A 16,196-nucleotide genomic window follows, 5' to 3' on the forward strand; every position below is an offset into this window, starting at 1 on the left:
AATCAATTGGAGCTGGTGAAGACCCTTCGTAGTCAGACCGTTGTAGAGTGCATTATAGTAATCCAGTCTTGATGTTATTATGGCATGCACAACTGGGATAAGATTTACCTTCTCAATGTAAGGAGAGAGGCAGCATAGTTGTCGCAAATAATAGAAGCAGCTCTTGAAGGTTGCTTGGATTTGGGGAATCAGAGTAAGCGTTGAATCTAACTGTATTCCAAGGTTCCTGACTTGTGATTTGAGGGAAGTTCATACTTCCCAAAAGAGATTTTGATGTCAGGTATGTATCCACTTGTGTTAGGGACCCAGAGAAGTTTGGCATTCTCCAGTTAAAGATATTCAATAATACCAGAACACATATATAGCAGGTGTAAAGTTAACCAGATAAGAATATAACCAGCACTCACATAACCAAATATCTCTTTGAATAGCCACTTAAAGTAATCTTTAACGAGATAAGACAATACAGAATATTCACCTTATTATTTGTAGAGATACTGACAACATAAGCACACTCACCTGAGTGTTGGAAAGGTTTGGAGGTTCATGATTGTCTGATAAGATGAATTCAAAGGAGTCTTCAAATATCTCTCCACCAAGGTGACGGTAATAGATAAGACCAAAAAAGAGATCCCTTTGCAAAAAACTTGTCACAGGCACACCTGATACGTATAAAAATGATACATATTACTGGTTAGCTGGAAACCGAGTGGCTTGGAAAACAAACAGTCAGCTTTGCTCCTTTATATGATATGATATATATGACAGTATTTATAGTCCGCCAACTCCAAACAAAGTTGGTTCAAAGTGGATTACGACCTAGACTACATCTCCCGCCACATTTTCCCCTGCTTATCCCTTGTTCTATCCTCTTTCGCCCCTCCCTTGCTCTCACCTCTCCTACTCCCCTCACTTTTGGCCATCCCCTTCCGCCTCATCTACCCCTCCAATTGCTCACTTACCCTTGCTCATACTTCTACTACTCCACTCATCCTTGCATCTCTACATTCGTATTTCTTTTATTACTCTGATAACACCCAACTTATTTCTCTTCATCAATACTTTGTAATCCCAATTACTATGTAAGCTGCATTGAACCTGCTTTGAGTGGGAACGCGCAGGGTACAAATGTAATAAATAAATAATTACAACTCATTAAGGGCTTCTTTTACAAAGCCATGCTAGCGATTCCCATGAGGCAAATGAGAGGAAGCCCGTAGGAACTGAATGGGCTTCCTCTCATTTGCCGCATCGAGAATCGGTAGCACGGCTTTGTAAAAGAAGCCCTTAGGAAATCAATAGACTTCGGTAAAAAGGTGAGTTTTCAGATTTTTGCGAAAAGAGAGATCTGTAGGCATAGTTTTAAGCTCAAATAATGCAAACTACCTTAAACACAGCAGTGAGACTTGTGTTGAGAGCTTCAAAATTCGACACTTACTTTCCAAACTACACCGGCTTCCAATCAAAACTAGAATAATCTTCAAAACTTGCACATTAATTTACAAAATAATACATGGTTTGACACCTGAATACATGTTGGATTTAATTGATTTATCAGCTCGAAATGCATCCTTAAATCCAGAAAATACCTTATACTTCATTATCCTAACTATAAAACCATCACTTTCAAGTCTATATTATGCAAAATTTCTCTCACATAGGCTCTAAATGCTGGAATAATTTAACAGTTGAAATTAAACAAATTTCTAACTATTTAATATTCTAAAAACTTTTCTCTTTGACAAACTCCTGAAATAAGTATGTTGTCCATTGAATTCCAATAATTCTGTAGAAGCCTATGAACTCTAGCTAAATTGCTTTAAAGGATCGATCTTTACAAAAATATTTGTATCTTTTTTTACTGAAGTGTTAGAAATCAAACAAAATAAAACATGGAAAAGAAACTGATGATACCTTTTTATTGGGCATAACTTAATACATTTCTTGATTAGCTTTTGAAGGTTGCCCTTCTTCCTCAGATCGGAAATGAGCAAATGTGGTAGATGACAGTATATATAAGTAAAACATCCAAGTATTTCATATGGATGTTTTACTTATATATACTGTCATCTACCACATTTGCTTATTTCCGATCTGACGAAGAAGGGCAACCTTCGAAAGCTAATCAAGAAATGTATTATGTCCAATAAAAAAGGTATCATTTTATTTTATTTTCCATGTTTTATTTTGTTTGATTTCTATTGATTTTACCTTTAAAAGTGGACTAACACAGCTACCACACCTCTCTACTGAACTGTTGTAAGCTACATAGAGCTGAATATCTGGTATGGCACCTAGTTTTTGGCACTCTTTGTAGAATCTACCCCTATATGTGCAGAAAGAACGTCTCTTATTTTTAATATGTGACAGAAGTTATAAATTGCATGTAGACAGCAGACATTATCAAGGGACAGGACCTTTGGAGCAGGGGTGTAGCTGCTATGGGGCCATGGGGGCCAGGGCCCCCGTAGATTTGGCCCTGGACCCCCCTGCCAATGACCCTCTCAACCCCCCCCTCCCGCCGCCAACTCGCCGTCTAGTACCATTGCTGGCGGGGGACCCCAACCCCCGCCAGCCGAAGTCTTCTTCAGACTCACAGAAACAGCCTTGCGGGGCTTCGTTCTGTTCTGTGAGTCTGACGTCCTGCACGTTGTATGTACAGGACATCAGACAGGCTCAGAAATGAAGCAAGAAGACTTCGGCTGGCGGGGGTTGGGGTCCCCCGCCAGCAAAGGTAGGCGACGTCATGGCGACGGCGGGCGGGCCACAGTTGTTGGAGGTGGTTCTGACGGTGGCGGGGGGGGGGGGGGGTGTCAGCAATGGCGGTGGGGATGGGGGGTCGGCAGCTAAAATGTACCCCCTCACCTCGGCTCTGGACCCCCCTAACGGCTAAGTCCAGATATGCCCCTGCTTTGCAGCACTGGCAGCTTGCATCTTAAGACAATGATTACCTCAGTAAATCACCAGGCCATTCCTATTTGACTAGTTTTTAACAAACTTGAACATAGAAACCTACATGCCTTACCCTACTAAAAGCCGCAGATGTGAAACATGCTAAACCCCCTCTTTTATTTCCTAGTACAGACCAGCAGCGTTTTACCTGTGCTCTCTGAGAAATGTTTCTTGAGCACTTCCCCAGCATTTGGCGCTTTTGTAATGTTGTAAAGAATGTAATCATCACTCGAATCGACGTCAGAGGCCAGCAACGCATACTTTTCTATGAGGACTGTCTCTCCTTCCGCTAATTCCAAACCAAGATTGTTGACCAAGAGCGGGGGGCTGTCATCTTTGGAAAGAATGTTAATGGGAAACTTGTGCCGAATGCTGTGTTTCCCATCGGAGATCCGAAATACGATGTAGTCCTTTGTTGTGTCACTGTCGTCATGATGATAGCGGACAACTCCATCTTTTAAGTCCTTCACAGTGAATACAAAGCCTTTACCTCCTGTATAGGAAGGAAAAATACCATATGCTAGTACCATAGTCCCCATAATTACAACACAAACATGTATAAGCTGTCAGTAGAAAAACTTAAAATAGTTGCATCATTCTATGGCCTGCATGCGCTTGCTAATTTTTGGGAGTTGGGGGGACACAGAATAGGCAGGGAAGCCCTTGGGGGAGTTGAATAAAGGTTAGGAGATCTTCTGTGCATTCCAAGAGTTGGGATTACCAGGCCCCAAGGCCTGATCTCAAACTCAGCGCAAAGTGTGTGGAATTTATAGTTCCCAATTCTACCCAATGAAATCCACGATGCAAGTCCCACAATGCATCATGATAGGATAGAAACCCAAGACTGGCTAAAAATCACCCTCTTGGAACTTGGCTCCATTTGGCCAATCAGGAAACAGAAACTAAGATTACTGCAAGCACAAGATACAACTTGAAATAAGCTGGCTACATCCAGATTCCCAGGATGAAGAATAGATCCTCTTGGAAGACAGTGCTCTCCAACCCAAGAAGAATTGGTTCAAGATCAGCTCATGCCTGAGAACTATTAATGATTCGGGGGAGGGGGGAACTTGAAATTTTGGGCTAGAAACAAATAACTTGGGAAATGTAAATGATTACATTTCCCAAATTGTTGCAAACAAATGCACATTTCCAGTTATAAAACATATTAGGGATGCAAATTGGGCAAAAATCTTTGGGTTTTGGTTTGTTCGGGCTTTTTCCTCAATTTTCAGATGTTTGTTTCTTTTCATTTTACACATTAATTTTAATAAAACTTTTTAAATGAATGCTATACATTTTAACATGTGCTAATTGACAGTGAGGCTCATTTTCAAAGTAGATAGACTTACAAAGTTACATATGTTGCTATGGAACTTTAAAAGTCTAAGTGTTTTGAAAAAGATCCCCACTCGGTATATGTTAATTCGTAAGTAGGTGCATCTTAAACTGATTTAGCATACACTAATTTTGTAAGGTGTGTTAACAAATCAAATGTACACGCTAATGAATGCACATCCCTAAACTGTACTCACGTGAGAAGTCAAATACCCTATTTTAACATGCAAGGTTACATTTTCAAGAAATGGGTAGGGTAAAACACGTACCTTTACTATATTTGAAAAATCATCTTGCACGACTTTTGAGTAAAGCCTCTAGAACACAACACCTCACACAAAAGATTTCAAAAAGAAAACAAATCCAGTACCTTGAACTGTGAGGTGTCCGTGCTGCAAACCTTCTACCATCACCAGCTGAACAGCATCAAGGTTATCACTGTCAACTATCTGAAGAGTTTCCCATGTTATTGGACGAGACTGTCCTTCCAATAAGTCAAGCCCTACAAAATAAATAAGGTGATGTTAAATTCATAGCTGTATTTCAAGTCAGTGTACTGTGTCAGTCTACTGTGTCTGGAATAGCGGCTCTCAACAAAGCTCTCAGGTCATCCTCAGAGAGTCAGGTTTTCAGGATACCCACAATAAATATGCATGAGATAAATTTGAACGCACTACCTCCATTGTATGCAAATCTATCTCATGCACATTCATTGACTGCCTGGGTGTGTCCCAAGAACTGGATTGGGAATCACTGGTCTAGAATAAGCAAGTTTACTCCAAAGAGATGAACTTAAATGCTTGAACAACCGCAACACAACGAAACCAAAGCTAGTACCGAATACTAATTAACTCTTCCCCTCTACGATTCTCTAATGCGTCTGTCACACATGAACTTTATTCTACCACTACATCACTTTGTATTTGTTCATACCGGAACTGGTGATCGCCTTTACGGTACAATGTAAGCCACATTGAGCCTGCAATTAGGTGGGAAAATGTGGGATACAAAGGTAACAAAAAAAGAATACCTCTGGGAACTGCAGGAAGAAGCAAAATATTATTTCTAAGGACCTAGGGGGAGATACATTAAACTTACTGGGTCAGCAGCAAGCTTTTTTGGAACTGTTTCAGTCAGTTTAGTGAGCATGTTATTCAGTGGAAGATGCACAGAGGGGTTTTGCAGGCTTCTTAATGTTCAAGGCAGCAGACAACAGGAATAGCATCCTAATTTATTTAAATGAGCAGATCAGTATAAGCGATGCACAGAAAGGACCATCTACCATTACTGTTGGAAATTTAACGGGAAGTCTGGAGTAACCATAGCACGACAGCTTCAGTGGAGCCACCCACAACAGGCAGGCGGGCAGGCAGAAAAGGTGGTCGGAACCCCAACATGACATCCCACTGCAGCCTACGCAGCAGAAGAAGCAGCCAGAGCAGCTCCTGAGAGCAGGAGAGACTGGCAGGCAGGCCAGCTGGAGACTGACAAGTTGCAAGTTTTTACCCAGCTGGAAGCAGGAAGAACAGCCAGTCTAGCGACCAGAGTCATGAAGCAGGATGAACAGGAAGTCCAGTGATGAGCACTTGAGCTGGCCGCCACACCAACATTTCCGTGGGGGGGGGGGGGGGGGGGAAGAAGCTCCTAATCAGCGCCCATTAGCTGTCACTCCTAGTAGCCCCGGAAGCACGCCATCGAGCAATCCTTTCCAGGATCTGTGTTCCGCTGTCCATGGGCTCGCTACTCAACATCTCCCCACTGCTATTTTGAGAAAAAAAAAAAGCTACACCAAGGTTTCATACATGCAGCTTGTATGCGTTCATGAAAGCTGTATGTAGCACAAGCTGAACGAGCATGTGCAAAGCAGCCAGGCTTAGCGATTGACTGCTCTATGCATGCCTTGGCTGCCTTCCCTACCGAGCTGCACAGTAAAAGTCCATGCAGCTCATTTGCATCGGATTTTTTTCATGAATCACCCCCTATTTCCACCGTGGCAATTTTTACCGGGTTAGAAATATCGAGCGGTTCTTTCCGGGGACTTTTGTGCATTGGCCCCATAGAGGCTGATGTACTAAAGTGTGTACAGTTTTGCAGACAAAGCACTACAAATGCACAAATGGCCTGAATGCACAAAAATGCAACACATCCAATTTTTGCACGTTTTTACATACCAGAAATCTGCACACAGTTTGGTCAATCCTCACATTAAACTTTCATATCTATTTTACTACTTGTGAACATTTATGCAAATGCATTAGTAATGAGCTGCTGTGATACGAAAGCATGCAAAGCAGCTCATTATTTATTCATTCCTGGAAAACCAGCATGCACAAGCATCTCTGCATACCAGTTTTTGCAATGAGGTATATTTATATTCTTTAAGTAGTCCATAGAAAACTTTTACATATGAAAACAGGCAAAAACCTATGGGTGGAAAATTGCTACTTTTGTGCAAAATGCTATGCACTTTAATACAATAGTCTTAAATGATGGGACTGGCTATACTTAATAGACATTCCCTTATTGCGATATCACGAACAGCCGTTTCTTGCATCATATAGCAACCATGCAGCCCCTGAGTCATAAGACATTTCTCTTTTCACCATTTTAACCTAAAGTATTTCAACAGTTTTGGTCATCTACAGGTGGTCAAGAATTTTATCTAGTTTGGAGACATCTAAATGTACAGCATATATTGATAAGTGATATTTGCTTCTAATGGATCCCGTTTTGTCTTATAAAACTTGTAATCACTATATCGTCATATTAATTTGATGATTTATGAGCTTAGTTCCAACTTACCCATGTTCCATGCTACCCTAGGAGCATTTGTTTCTGAGGTCCTGATAGAGAAATGGACTGTGATGGGAGGACTGCTCAAGAAAAATCCATCAACTGCTTCAAACTCAACCTAAAAAGAAAGGAAAAACAACTCTATGCAGACGATATCACAATTTACACCCCCTTCAGACACGATCAGTCAGAAATCGCCAATGAAATCAAGCTCGGCTTGCACACCATGGACTCATGGGCAAATTCATTTCAACTGAAACTGAATACCGAAAAAACACACTGCCTCATCTTCTCATCTCAACACAATAAGTACAAACCCACAACCATAAACATCCCAAACCACACCCTCCCTATCTCAGACAGCCTAAAAATACTTGGCGTCACAATCGACCGCAACCTTACTCATGAGAGCCAAATACACTCCACAACAAAGAAAATGTTCTACTCAATGTGGAAACTTAAACGTGTAAAACCTTTCTTCCTGAGGGAAATATTTCGTAATCTAATACAATCTAAACGGAATCATAGATTCTGTTGCAGTAGCCATGCAGACTACTGCAACGGAATCTATGCGGGATGTAAAGAACAACTCATAAAGAAACTCCAGACCGCCCAAAATACAGCAGCCAGGCTGATATTCGGCAAAACACGATTCAAAAGTGCCAAACCCCTCCAAGAAAAACTACATTGGCTCCCAATTAAAGAACGTATTACCTTCAAAATCTGCACCCTAGTCCACAAAACTATCTACGGCAAAGCCCCGGGATACATGACAGACCTCATAGATCTACCAACCAGAAACAGAAACGGATCATCACGAACATACCTAAATCTCCATTACCCAAACTCCATTACTCAAATACAAAACAACCTATACATCCAGCTTCTCCTTCATAAGCACTCAACTATGGATCGCACTACCAAAAGCAGTGAAAACAATCTACGACCATCTAAACTTCAGGAAATCACTAAAAACCAACCTGTTCAAAAAGGCATACCCTACCGACCCAACATAAATGCTTACATTCTGCAACACAGAAAAACCAAAGATTGTACTGAACATTATATAATCTTCCCTCTCGTCGATCCCCATTGTGCCTGACTCAAATGTACCCTATTCGACCACAAGATCACCTGTATTCGTTTCTCTGCCAGACTTGGCAAATGCCTTACGGTACTATGTAAGCCACATTGAGCCTGCAAATAGGTGGGAAAATGTGGGATACAAATGTAATAAATAAACAAACTCCAAACAAATGAGAATTAATGCAACCATTTGAAGTGTCATAAAGGGCTAGATTCTATATATATGGTGCCTGAAGAATCCACGCAGGCAAAAAAATACACCTAGGCGTATTCTTTAATTATGCCTGCATTTTATAGAATCGGCTTAAATTTCCGCGCGGTATACATAATATGCCTAGCGCCTGTCCACATGACCAAATTTGGTTGGGTCCATTTAGGCCATGCTTTACTTGGCATATATCCCGACGTCTAAATTAGGAGCACAGCAGACACATTCTATAATAATGCACATAGATTGTAGGTGCACCATGTTACAAAAAAGATTTAGCGAGTTGTGTGCATAAATCTCAAATAATGCCAATTAGTGCTGATAATTACTTGTTAACATCCAATTAACAGTGCTAATTTGCTAGTCAACCAATGAAGTTATGCGTATTGTTATAGAATACGTGTCGATTTCTGTGCGGAAATCAAGGCATGATATACAGAATTTGGGGGGAAATGCTACAAAACATGGGGGGCAATTCTATAACAGCATCTTGGTGCTAAGATTCTGTTATAGAATACTAGTGTGGGGTTAGCATTGGCATACCCATGCATAAGCGCACCCTCTTATGCGTCAATGGCAACATAGGTTGGTGTGACTAGGTGCAGGAAGTGATGCACATAGTTTATAGTATTCTATAAGCTATGCACGTAACTGAGAGACATGCCCAAGGCACACTCATGCTCCACCCACATGGCACCTACTGTCACTTAATAGAATTTCATCATTGTATAAAGTACAGTACAGTCTCAATCATCTGATCTTCATTGATCCGACCATCTGGCAAGGCCGCCGAGAGGGGGGGGGGGGCAGGGGGGACAAAATTCCCCGGCCCCAGGCCTTCAAGGGGGGCCCGGTGCCGCAGTCTCACCCGCCCTCCGTCGTCGACTGTCTTTCACCGGGCCTGGCTCCCTGCATTGAAATCACAGCGCCTCTCACCTCCGTGTGAAAGCGCTGCAGGCAGCAGATCGCCTCCCTTCGGCCCTCTTTCCCTCCTTGTGTCCTGCCCTCATGGAAGTTACGTCAGACGAGGGCGGGACACAGAGAGGGAAGGAGGCCTGAAGGGAGGAGATCTGCTGCCCTGCTGCGCTTTCACACGGAGGGTGGAGCACCGGCGACCTCGGGGAGGGGGGGCGGTGGGGGGGCAGAGCGGGGCCCCGGGCCCGGCCCAGTCTCTCAGTGGCCCTGCCATCTGGCATATCTGACAGACCACGCGGCTTCTCTTTCCGTTTTTTGGGTGTAGCACAGAGGGAAGTTTCGCACCTGAGACAATTTGTTTCAGACCCAGGGCCCTGCTTTTACTGCAAAAACAGCACTGTTGTGACCCAGGTCCTTTGGTTATGCATTGCAGTGGTGTTCCTGGGGGGGGGGGGGGGGGGGGTACGGTCTGCCCCAGGTGCACGTCACTCGGGGGGGGGGGGGGGGTGCCGCGTGCCTGTCTGCTCCGCTCGTTCCATGCTCCCTCTGCTCCGGAACAGGTTACTTCCTGTTCCGGGCAGAGGGAGCATGGAACGAGCGAAGCAGACAGGCACGCGGCATCCCCCCCCCCCCCCCAGCAGGTAAAAATGCACCCGGGGGGGGGGGGTGTCCTTTCGCCGGGGGGGGGGGGAGGTGTGTCCTTTCGTGGGGGGGGGGGAGGTGGCCTTTCGCCAGGGGTGGGGGGGCGCTGCACCCGCGGGGGGGCACGTCGGTGATCCGCCCCGGTTGTCAGCCACCCTAGGAACGCCACTGATGCATTGTTTGAGGGGTTATCATTGTTTTCCGTATTATCCGACCTTACACTTATCCGACAATGGGTCGGTCCTATTTATGTCAGATAATTGAGACTGTATAACATGGGAAGGTATTAGAACAAATAGACCAGCTTTAACTAAGAAATCTATGCCCTTTGTTTCTCACCTCATAGTTCTGTCTCTCCATATGAGTTACGTTAGATGGCTGATAGGCAATTTTCATTTCATGTAAATCTTTCCAAGTAAAGGATTTGATTGCTTTAGTGTGGTCATCCAAGTGGGTAATGTATCCTTCGTGTGGGGGGCTCGTGACACTGAACACTAACTTGTCTTTTGGCGTTTCATTGTCTTCAGCATCTATTGCCGTTGTTGTAAGAGGCGTGAGAATAAACTGATCTATTTCTAAGATAAACATAGGCATGAACGCAGCTCGGGGATGAGCGTTTGCAACTGCTCCCTTTATTGTCACAGGAATCCACACATTTTCAGTCTAGAAAGAAAGAAATCAATAGTTTTTTTTTTTTTAGAACTTTTTCATTCACACAAATATATATAGAGAGAGGACCTAAGTCCATATGGGGATAAATTCTCAAAAGGTCACCTGATTTAAATGCTAGGATGCAGGGCACTAAACATGAGTTCTATAACAGCAGTTACGTACGTGTATAATTGTAGCATAAGTTGATGTTTACATGCTAACATTTAGGTGCGCCACTTATACCACAAATAAATTTTGCAGTTGTGCGCATAACTGACAAGATTTTAAAAGCTTAGCATGAGAATGTTTGGCATGCCCCTAACCCACTTATGCCCCCTCCCATGTGCACCCCCCCATTGCTGTTACACCCTATAGATTTAAAGTGCTACGTTTATAGCAAAATCCAAATAAATAAATGAAATACCATAATAAATAAAATAGTGCCAATAAACTCCAACTGTGGGTGATTATTGATGCTTAATAACAATTAGGGGGTCCTAATAGGTGGAGGAGTAGCCTAGTGGTTAGTGCAATGGACTTTGATCCTGGGGAACTGAGTTCAATTCCCACTGCAGCTCCTTGTGACTCTGGGCAAGTCACTTAACCCTCCATTGCCCCTAGTACAAAATAAGTACCTGAATATATGTAAACCGCTTTGAATGTAGTTTCAAAAACCTCAGAAAGGTGGTATATCATTTCCCTTTCCCTATTTGAGATTCTAGCTGGAATGTTGCTACTATTGAGATTCTGTTGCTACTATTGGAGATTCTACATGGAATGTTGCTATTCCACTAGCAACATTCCATGTAGATGCCTGCCCTTGCAGATCAGCAACGCGGCTGCGCAGGCTTCTGTTTCTGTGAGTCTGACGTTCTGCACGTCAGACTCACAGAAACAGAAGCCTGCGTGGCCGCATTGCTGATCTGCAAGGGCAGGCTTCTATATGGAATGTTGCTAGTGGAGGAGTAGCCAGGTGGTTAGTGCAGTGGACTTTGATCCTGGGGAACTGCAGCTCCTTGTGACTCTGGGCAAGTCACTTAACCCTCCATTGCCCCTGGTACAAAAATAAGTACCTGAATATATGTAAACCACTTTGAATGTAGTTACAAAAACCTCAGAAAGGTGGTATATCAAGTCCCATTTCCCTTTCCCTTCCCTTTTCTAAGTTGCGCTGAAAAATGGCCTGTGGTAGTGTAGACGTGTGTTTTGGACACATGCAGAATCATTTTTCAGCGCACCTGTAAAAGAAATGCCTTTTTTGGGAGGCAAAAAATGGACGTGCGGCAAAATGAAAATTGGCACACGTCCATTTTGGGTCTGAGACCTTACCACCAGCCATTAACTTAGTAATAATTAAAGTTTATGTGCGCTCATATTTTGCTTTGAAAATGTGTAGAAGCCTGAACAGGAGAAATCATGTATGTCATTTTTACACATACATGCAATGACAAAATTACACCCTAAGCTCATGGCAAAGGCTGTATCTCAGTACAAATGGGAAGTTATGAAATGTAATAAATGTAATGTTTCTGACTGGTATTATGGTAAACAATACAAGTTCTACCTGCAGCTGAAATCTGCTCCTTTCATCTCTGATTTCCACCTGGATGGGGATATAGTCAACATCAGGTGACGGAGGGCTGAGATGTTGGTATCTTAAGCCCATCTGGAGAAAGTCCTCACATTTCACCTTTAGAAAGTGTATTTCCTTCATTCCAAGATGGCAGACCTTATTGCTGGGGCAAGGCAATTTTGCTTGCCTAACTGAAAAAAAAAAACCCCAATAGTTTAAGTCTAAGGTGCAAATCGCAGTCAGGTTTTCTAAGTATGTTGTGTTTGCTCATTTTCATGAACACATTTACTTTAAAAATTTCAACAGAAATATATTTACTTGGGCTGCCTGGTTGCTGATATCATGCAATTTTTCATCATTAGTGACAGCACAATCTAGAGGAGATAACGATTTAGGACTCACAGCAATGATTCCTAAACCTGTCCTGGGGGAACCCCAGCCAGACAGGTTTTCAGAATATCCACAATAAATATTCATGAGATTGATTTGCAGATCTGAAGACATTTGTCCCTCTCTGATGGCAGACCCCCCAATACTGGGTTCCCTGATGCCAGACCTCCTATAGCAAAGCCCCCTACACATGTGGACAACCGACCAACATCCTCTTCCGAGGCCAAAAAATTGGACAATGAAGTCCGTGACAGAAGGCCCCAACCCCTACACCCTGATCCATTTCCTGGGGTGTACTGGGGTTCCCTGGAGTCAAGTGGGGTGGGAGCAATGCCTATTCACTCCTTCCTCGTTAATCAGACCATCCAAAATGCCTGAGACCTCTAGTAATAATATTACCTTATTATTGCTGGGGGTCAGGCTTTTTAGGGAGGGAGTTTGCCATGAAGGCTGCTATTGGGGGGCAGTGGCGTAGCCAGACAGCCAGTTTTGGTGGGCCTGAGCCCAAAGTGGGTGGGCACAAAATTTTCTCTGCTCCGCCCTCCCTCCACCACTATTACCCACCATTTCTCCCTCCTCTCCACCCCTATGCCTACCATTTCTCCCCCCTCCCCACCTATCCCCTCTGTATGCAGCATGTGTCCCTCCCCTCCACCTCATACACAGCCAAGACTTCTCCCTTCTTCACCCCTCCACCCCTTTGCTGCATCTCTCCCTTTTTCCCCGTGCATCTCCCTCACCCACCAACCAAGCCTCATCTTTCCATCTTCCCTCCCCCCTGTGCAGTATCTTTCTTTCCATCTTCCCTTCCCCCTGTGCTGCTGCTGTGTCCCCGTCTTCCCTCCCCCATGCGACATCTTTCCCCCATCATCCCTCTCCCCCGTGCAGCATCTCACCCTCCTTGCAGGCCCGCCCAGCAGCAGTGTTCCTGAAGGCGATTCTACTCGCAGGCTCCGCTCACAGTCGCAGCGATTCCCACATGCTGCCTGCCGGCTGCCGCTCAACAATCTCCTTGCGCTACTAAGCGCTAACCCGGAAGTCTCTCCTGCAGAGGAGAGACTTCCGGGTTAGCGCTTAGTAGCGCAAGGAGATTGAGCGGCAGCCGGCACTGGCAGGCAGCGTGTGGGAATCGCTGTGACTGGAATTGCCGTCAGGAACTTTGCTGCTGGGTGGGCCTGACCCGAAATTGGGTGGGCCAAGGCCCACCCGGGCCCGCCTGTGGGGGGGAGGGGGGACGACTTCCAATGCTGGGATCAGGGCCTTTTACAGAGAGAACAGCGATGTTAGAAAGCTGCTCCCATGCCCATGTGTTGGGGGCGGGAGGAGGGGAGAGATCTAAATCTAAATTTAACCCCTGCATGCAGCTTTCTAAAATCATTACTCCTTCTCCAGTAGAGCCTCTTGTAAAACAGTATGCGAATTCTCTACATCCTATGGACCTGTCAACTCCCCTCTCCAAGTATTATTTAAAAGCTGCCTGTTTATGTTTAGCAGTATATCAAATAAATTAAGTGACACACACTGAGAAAATTTATCATCAAGCTGTTCTTCCTGTAGCTTGTATCATCAGCTAATAAAGTGGATAATCATTGTTGAACATGTACTTATTAGCTGATGCAATTAACCATAGAAAGAACAAATCCTCCACACAGTGTTTCATCTTAGCTCTAAATCAGCTGCAGATGTAAGAAAAAGGATCTTAAATGGCACAGATGAACACAAAGATGTCACATCTGAAGTTTACTGCATACAAGAGAAAAATATTATAAATTCTCCATGTAAAAGAATTTCCTTTAAATTACGTCAGTTGCGGGTGGTGCATTCTTTCTTATTTCCAGAACAGTTTTGCGCGGTAGAACAAATGATAATTCTCTTGCAGATTGATTATTGCAGTGTTCTGTATGCTGGTATACATCCACAGTTATTGAATAGATTACAACTACTGCAGAACACCGCAGCCAGACTAAATATTTGGTTGTAAGAAATATAGGGCCCCTTTTACTAAGTCGCGTAGGCGCCTACGCGCGCCAAAATGGACTTACCACCTGACTACCATGTGGCTCTTGCGGTAATTTCATTTTTGGTGCACGTCCACTATGCGTATCTGAAAATTTTTATTTTTGGATGTGCGTAGCGGATGTGCGCCAAGTGGTATCTGACGCGCATAGGTCCTTACCGCCCAAATTCTTCACAGCTAGGTCTATGGCTGGCGGTAAGGTCAGAGGCCCAAAATGGACGCGCTGCAATTTTGATTTTGCTGCACATCTATTTTTGTGGAAAAAAAAAGAGAAGGCTTTTTTACAGGCACGCTGAAAAATGATTCTGCGCGTGCCCAAAACTCACACCTACACTACTGCAAGCCACTTTTCAGCACGCCTTTGTAAAAGGACTCCTTAAGAACATAAGAGTAGCCATACTGGGTCAGACTAATGGTCCATCTAGCCCAGTATCCTGTTTTCCAAACAGTGGCCATGCCAAGTCACAAGTACCTGGCAGAAACCCAAATCGTGGCAATATTCCATGTATCCCCAAAGAATAGCAAGATTCTGGAATCCTAAAGAGTGACAAAATTCCATGCAGAATCTCAAACAGTACCAACATTCCATACTACAAATCCCAGGGCAAGCAGTTGCTTTCCATGTCTGTCTCAATAGCAGACTATGCACTTTTCCTCCAGGAATTTGTCCAAACCTTTTTTTAAACCCAGATATGCTAACCGCTGTTACCACATCCTCCAGCAAACAGTTTCAGAGCTTAACTATTTGTTGAGTGAAAAAATATTTCCTCCTATTTGTTTGAAAAGTATTTCCAAGTATGATCACGTGTCGCCTATTTTGAAAGAACTTCATTGGTTATCAGTGAAAACGCAGGTGGATTAAGTGGCCTGTTTAGTTTATAAGATCTTCACAGTTAATTGTCCACTTTCTCACAGTCAGTTATTAACTTGCCCTTCTAGTAGACTGACAGTTCGTTCTGCCTCTTTTTAAGACTAGGTTTTCCTTCTGTCAAAAATGTGCGATATAAAAGTATACACAATAGCTCTTTTGCTTATCAATCTTGCAAGATCTGGAATATTATTCCTGTCTTTATTCGAACAATTCCAAATTATTTAACGTTTAAGAAGGCTTTGAAGACCTATTTGTTTGATAGGTATTTAAAAAATGTTTTTATTAACTTAGTATATCTTTTTGTAAACCACTTTGATTCCTTGGTTGATTTAAGTGGTATATAAGCAATGGAATGGAAACAACCTAGGTCAGTTCCAGTGCTGCCTTACATGGGGTCAATTAACAGTATATTTTAGGTCCTGGTTTTTGAGCCCTTTCTTTTCTTTTTTTAATTGATTTAGGGCCTCTTTTACAAAGCCATACTAGTGATTCCCACGCAGCAAATGAGAGGAAGCCCATAGGAACTAAAAGGGATTCTTCTCATTTGCTGCGCAAGAATCACTAGCACGGCTTTGTAAAAGAGGCCCTTAATCTTCACCCTGAAATCTAAGAAATTTTGATAAAAATTATATTTGCAAAAGAAGTGGTTCTGCAAGTCTGGAACAAAATAGCAAGTGAAACTCCATCACATCACTTTCCAGTGCAACATGCTTAGAAATCTATAATCTGAATGACCCAATGTCAAGGAAAGAATCCATCC

General features: G+C 43.4%; 1 protein-coding gene across 4 annotated transcripts in view; it reads right to left on the reverse strand.

Annotated features, from left to right (window-relative positions):
• The window catches only part of LOC115472691 (FRAS1-related extracellular matrix protein 1-like), a 215,467-nt gene that overhangs the window by 170,122 nt on the left and 29,149 nt on the right, over positions 1-16,196 (reverse strand). For all 4 annotated transcript variants that reach the window (XM_030207049.1, XM_030207047.1, XM_030207048.1 and 1 more), the window contains exons 5-10: positions 12,150-12,349; positions 10,274-10,597; positions 7,093-7,201; positions 4,661-4,792; positions 3,101-3,445; positions 520-662 (exon numbers count right to left, since the gene is read on the reverse strand). In XM_030207049.1, coding sequence (XP_030062909.1) covers positions 520-662; positions 3,101-3,445; positions 4,661-4,792; positions 7,093-7,201; positions 10,274-10,597; positions 12,150-12,349 — 1,253 coding nt within the window. The remainder of the gene's footprint in view (positions 1-519; positions 663-3,100; positions 3,446-4,660; positions 4,793-7,092; positions 7,202-10,273; positions 10,598-12,149; positions 12,350-16,196) is intronic.

Source organism: Microcaecilia unicolor, chromosome 6, assembly GCF_901765095.1.
Source record: "Microcaecilia unicolor chromosome 6, aMicUni1.1, whole genome shotgun sequence".
Taxonomy (NCBI): domain Eukaryota; kingdom Metazoa; phylum Chordata; class Amphibia; order Gymnophiona; family Siphonopidae; genus Microcaecilia; species Microcaecilia unicolor.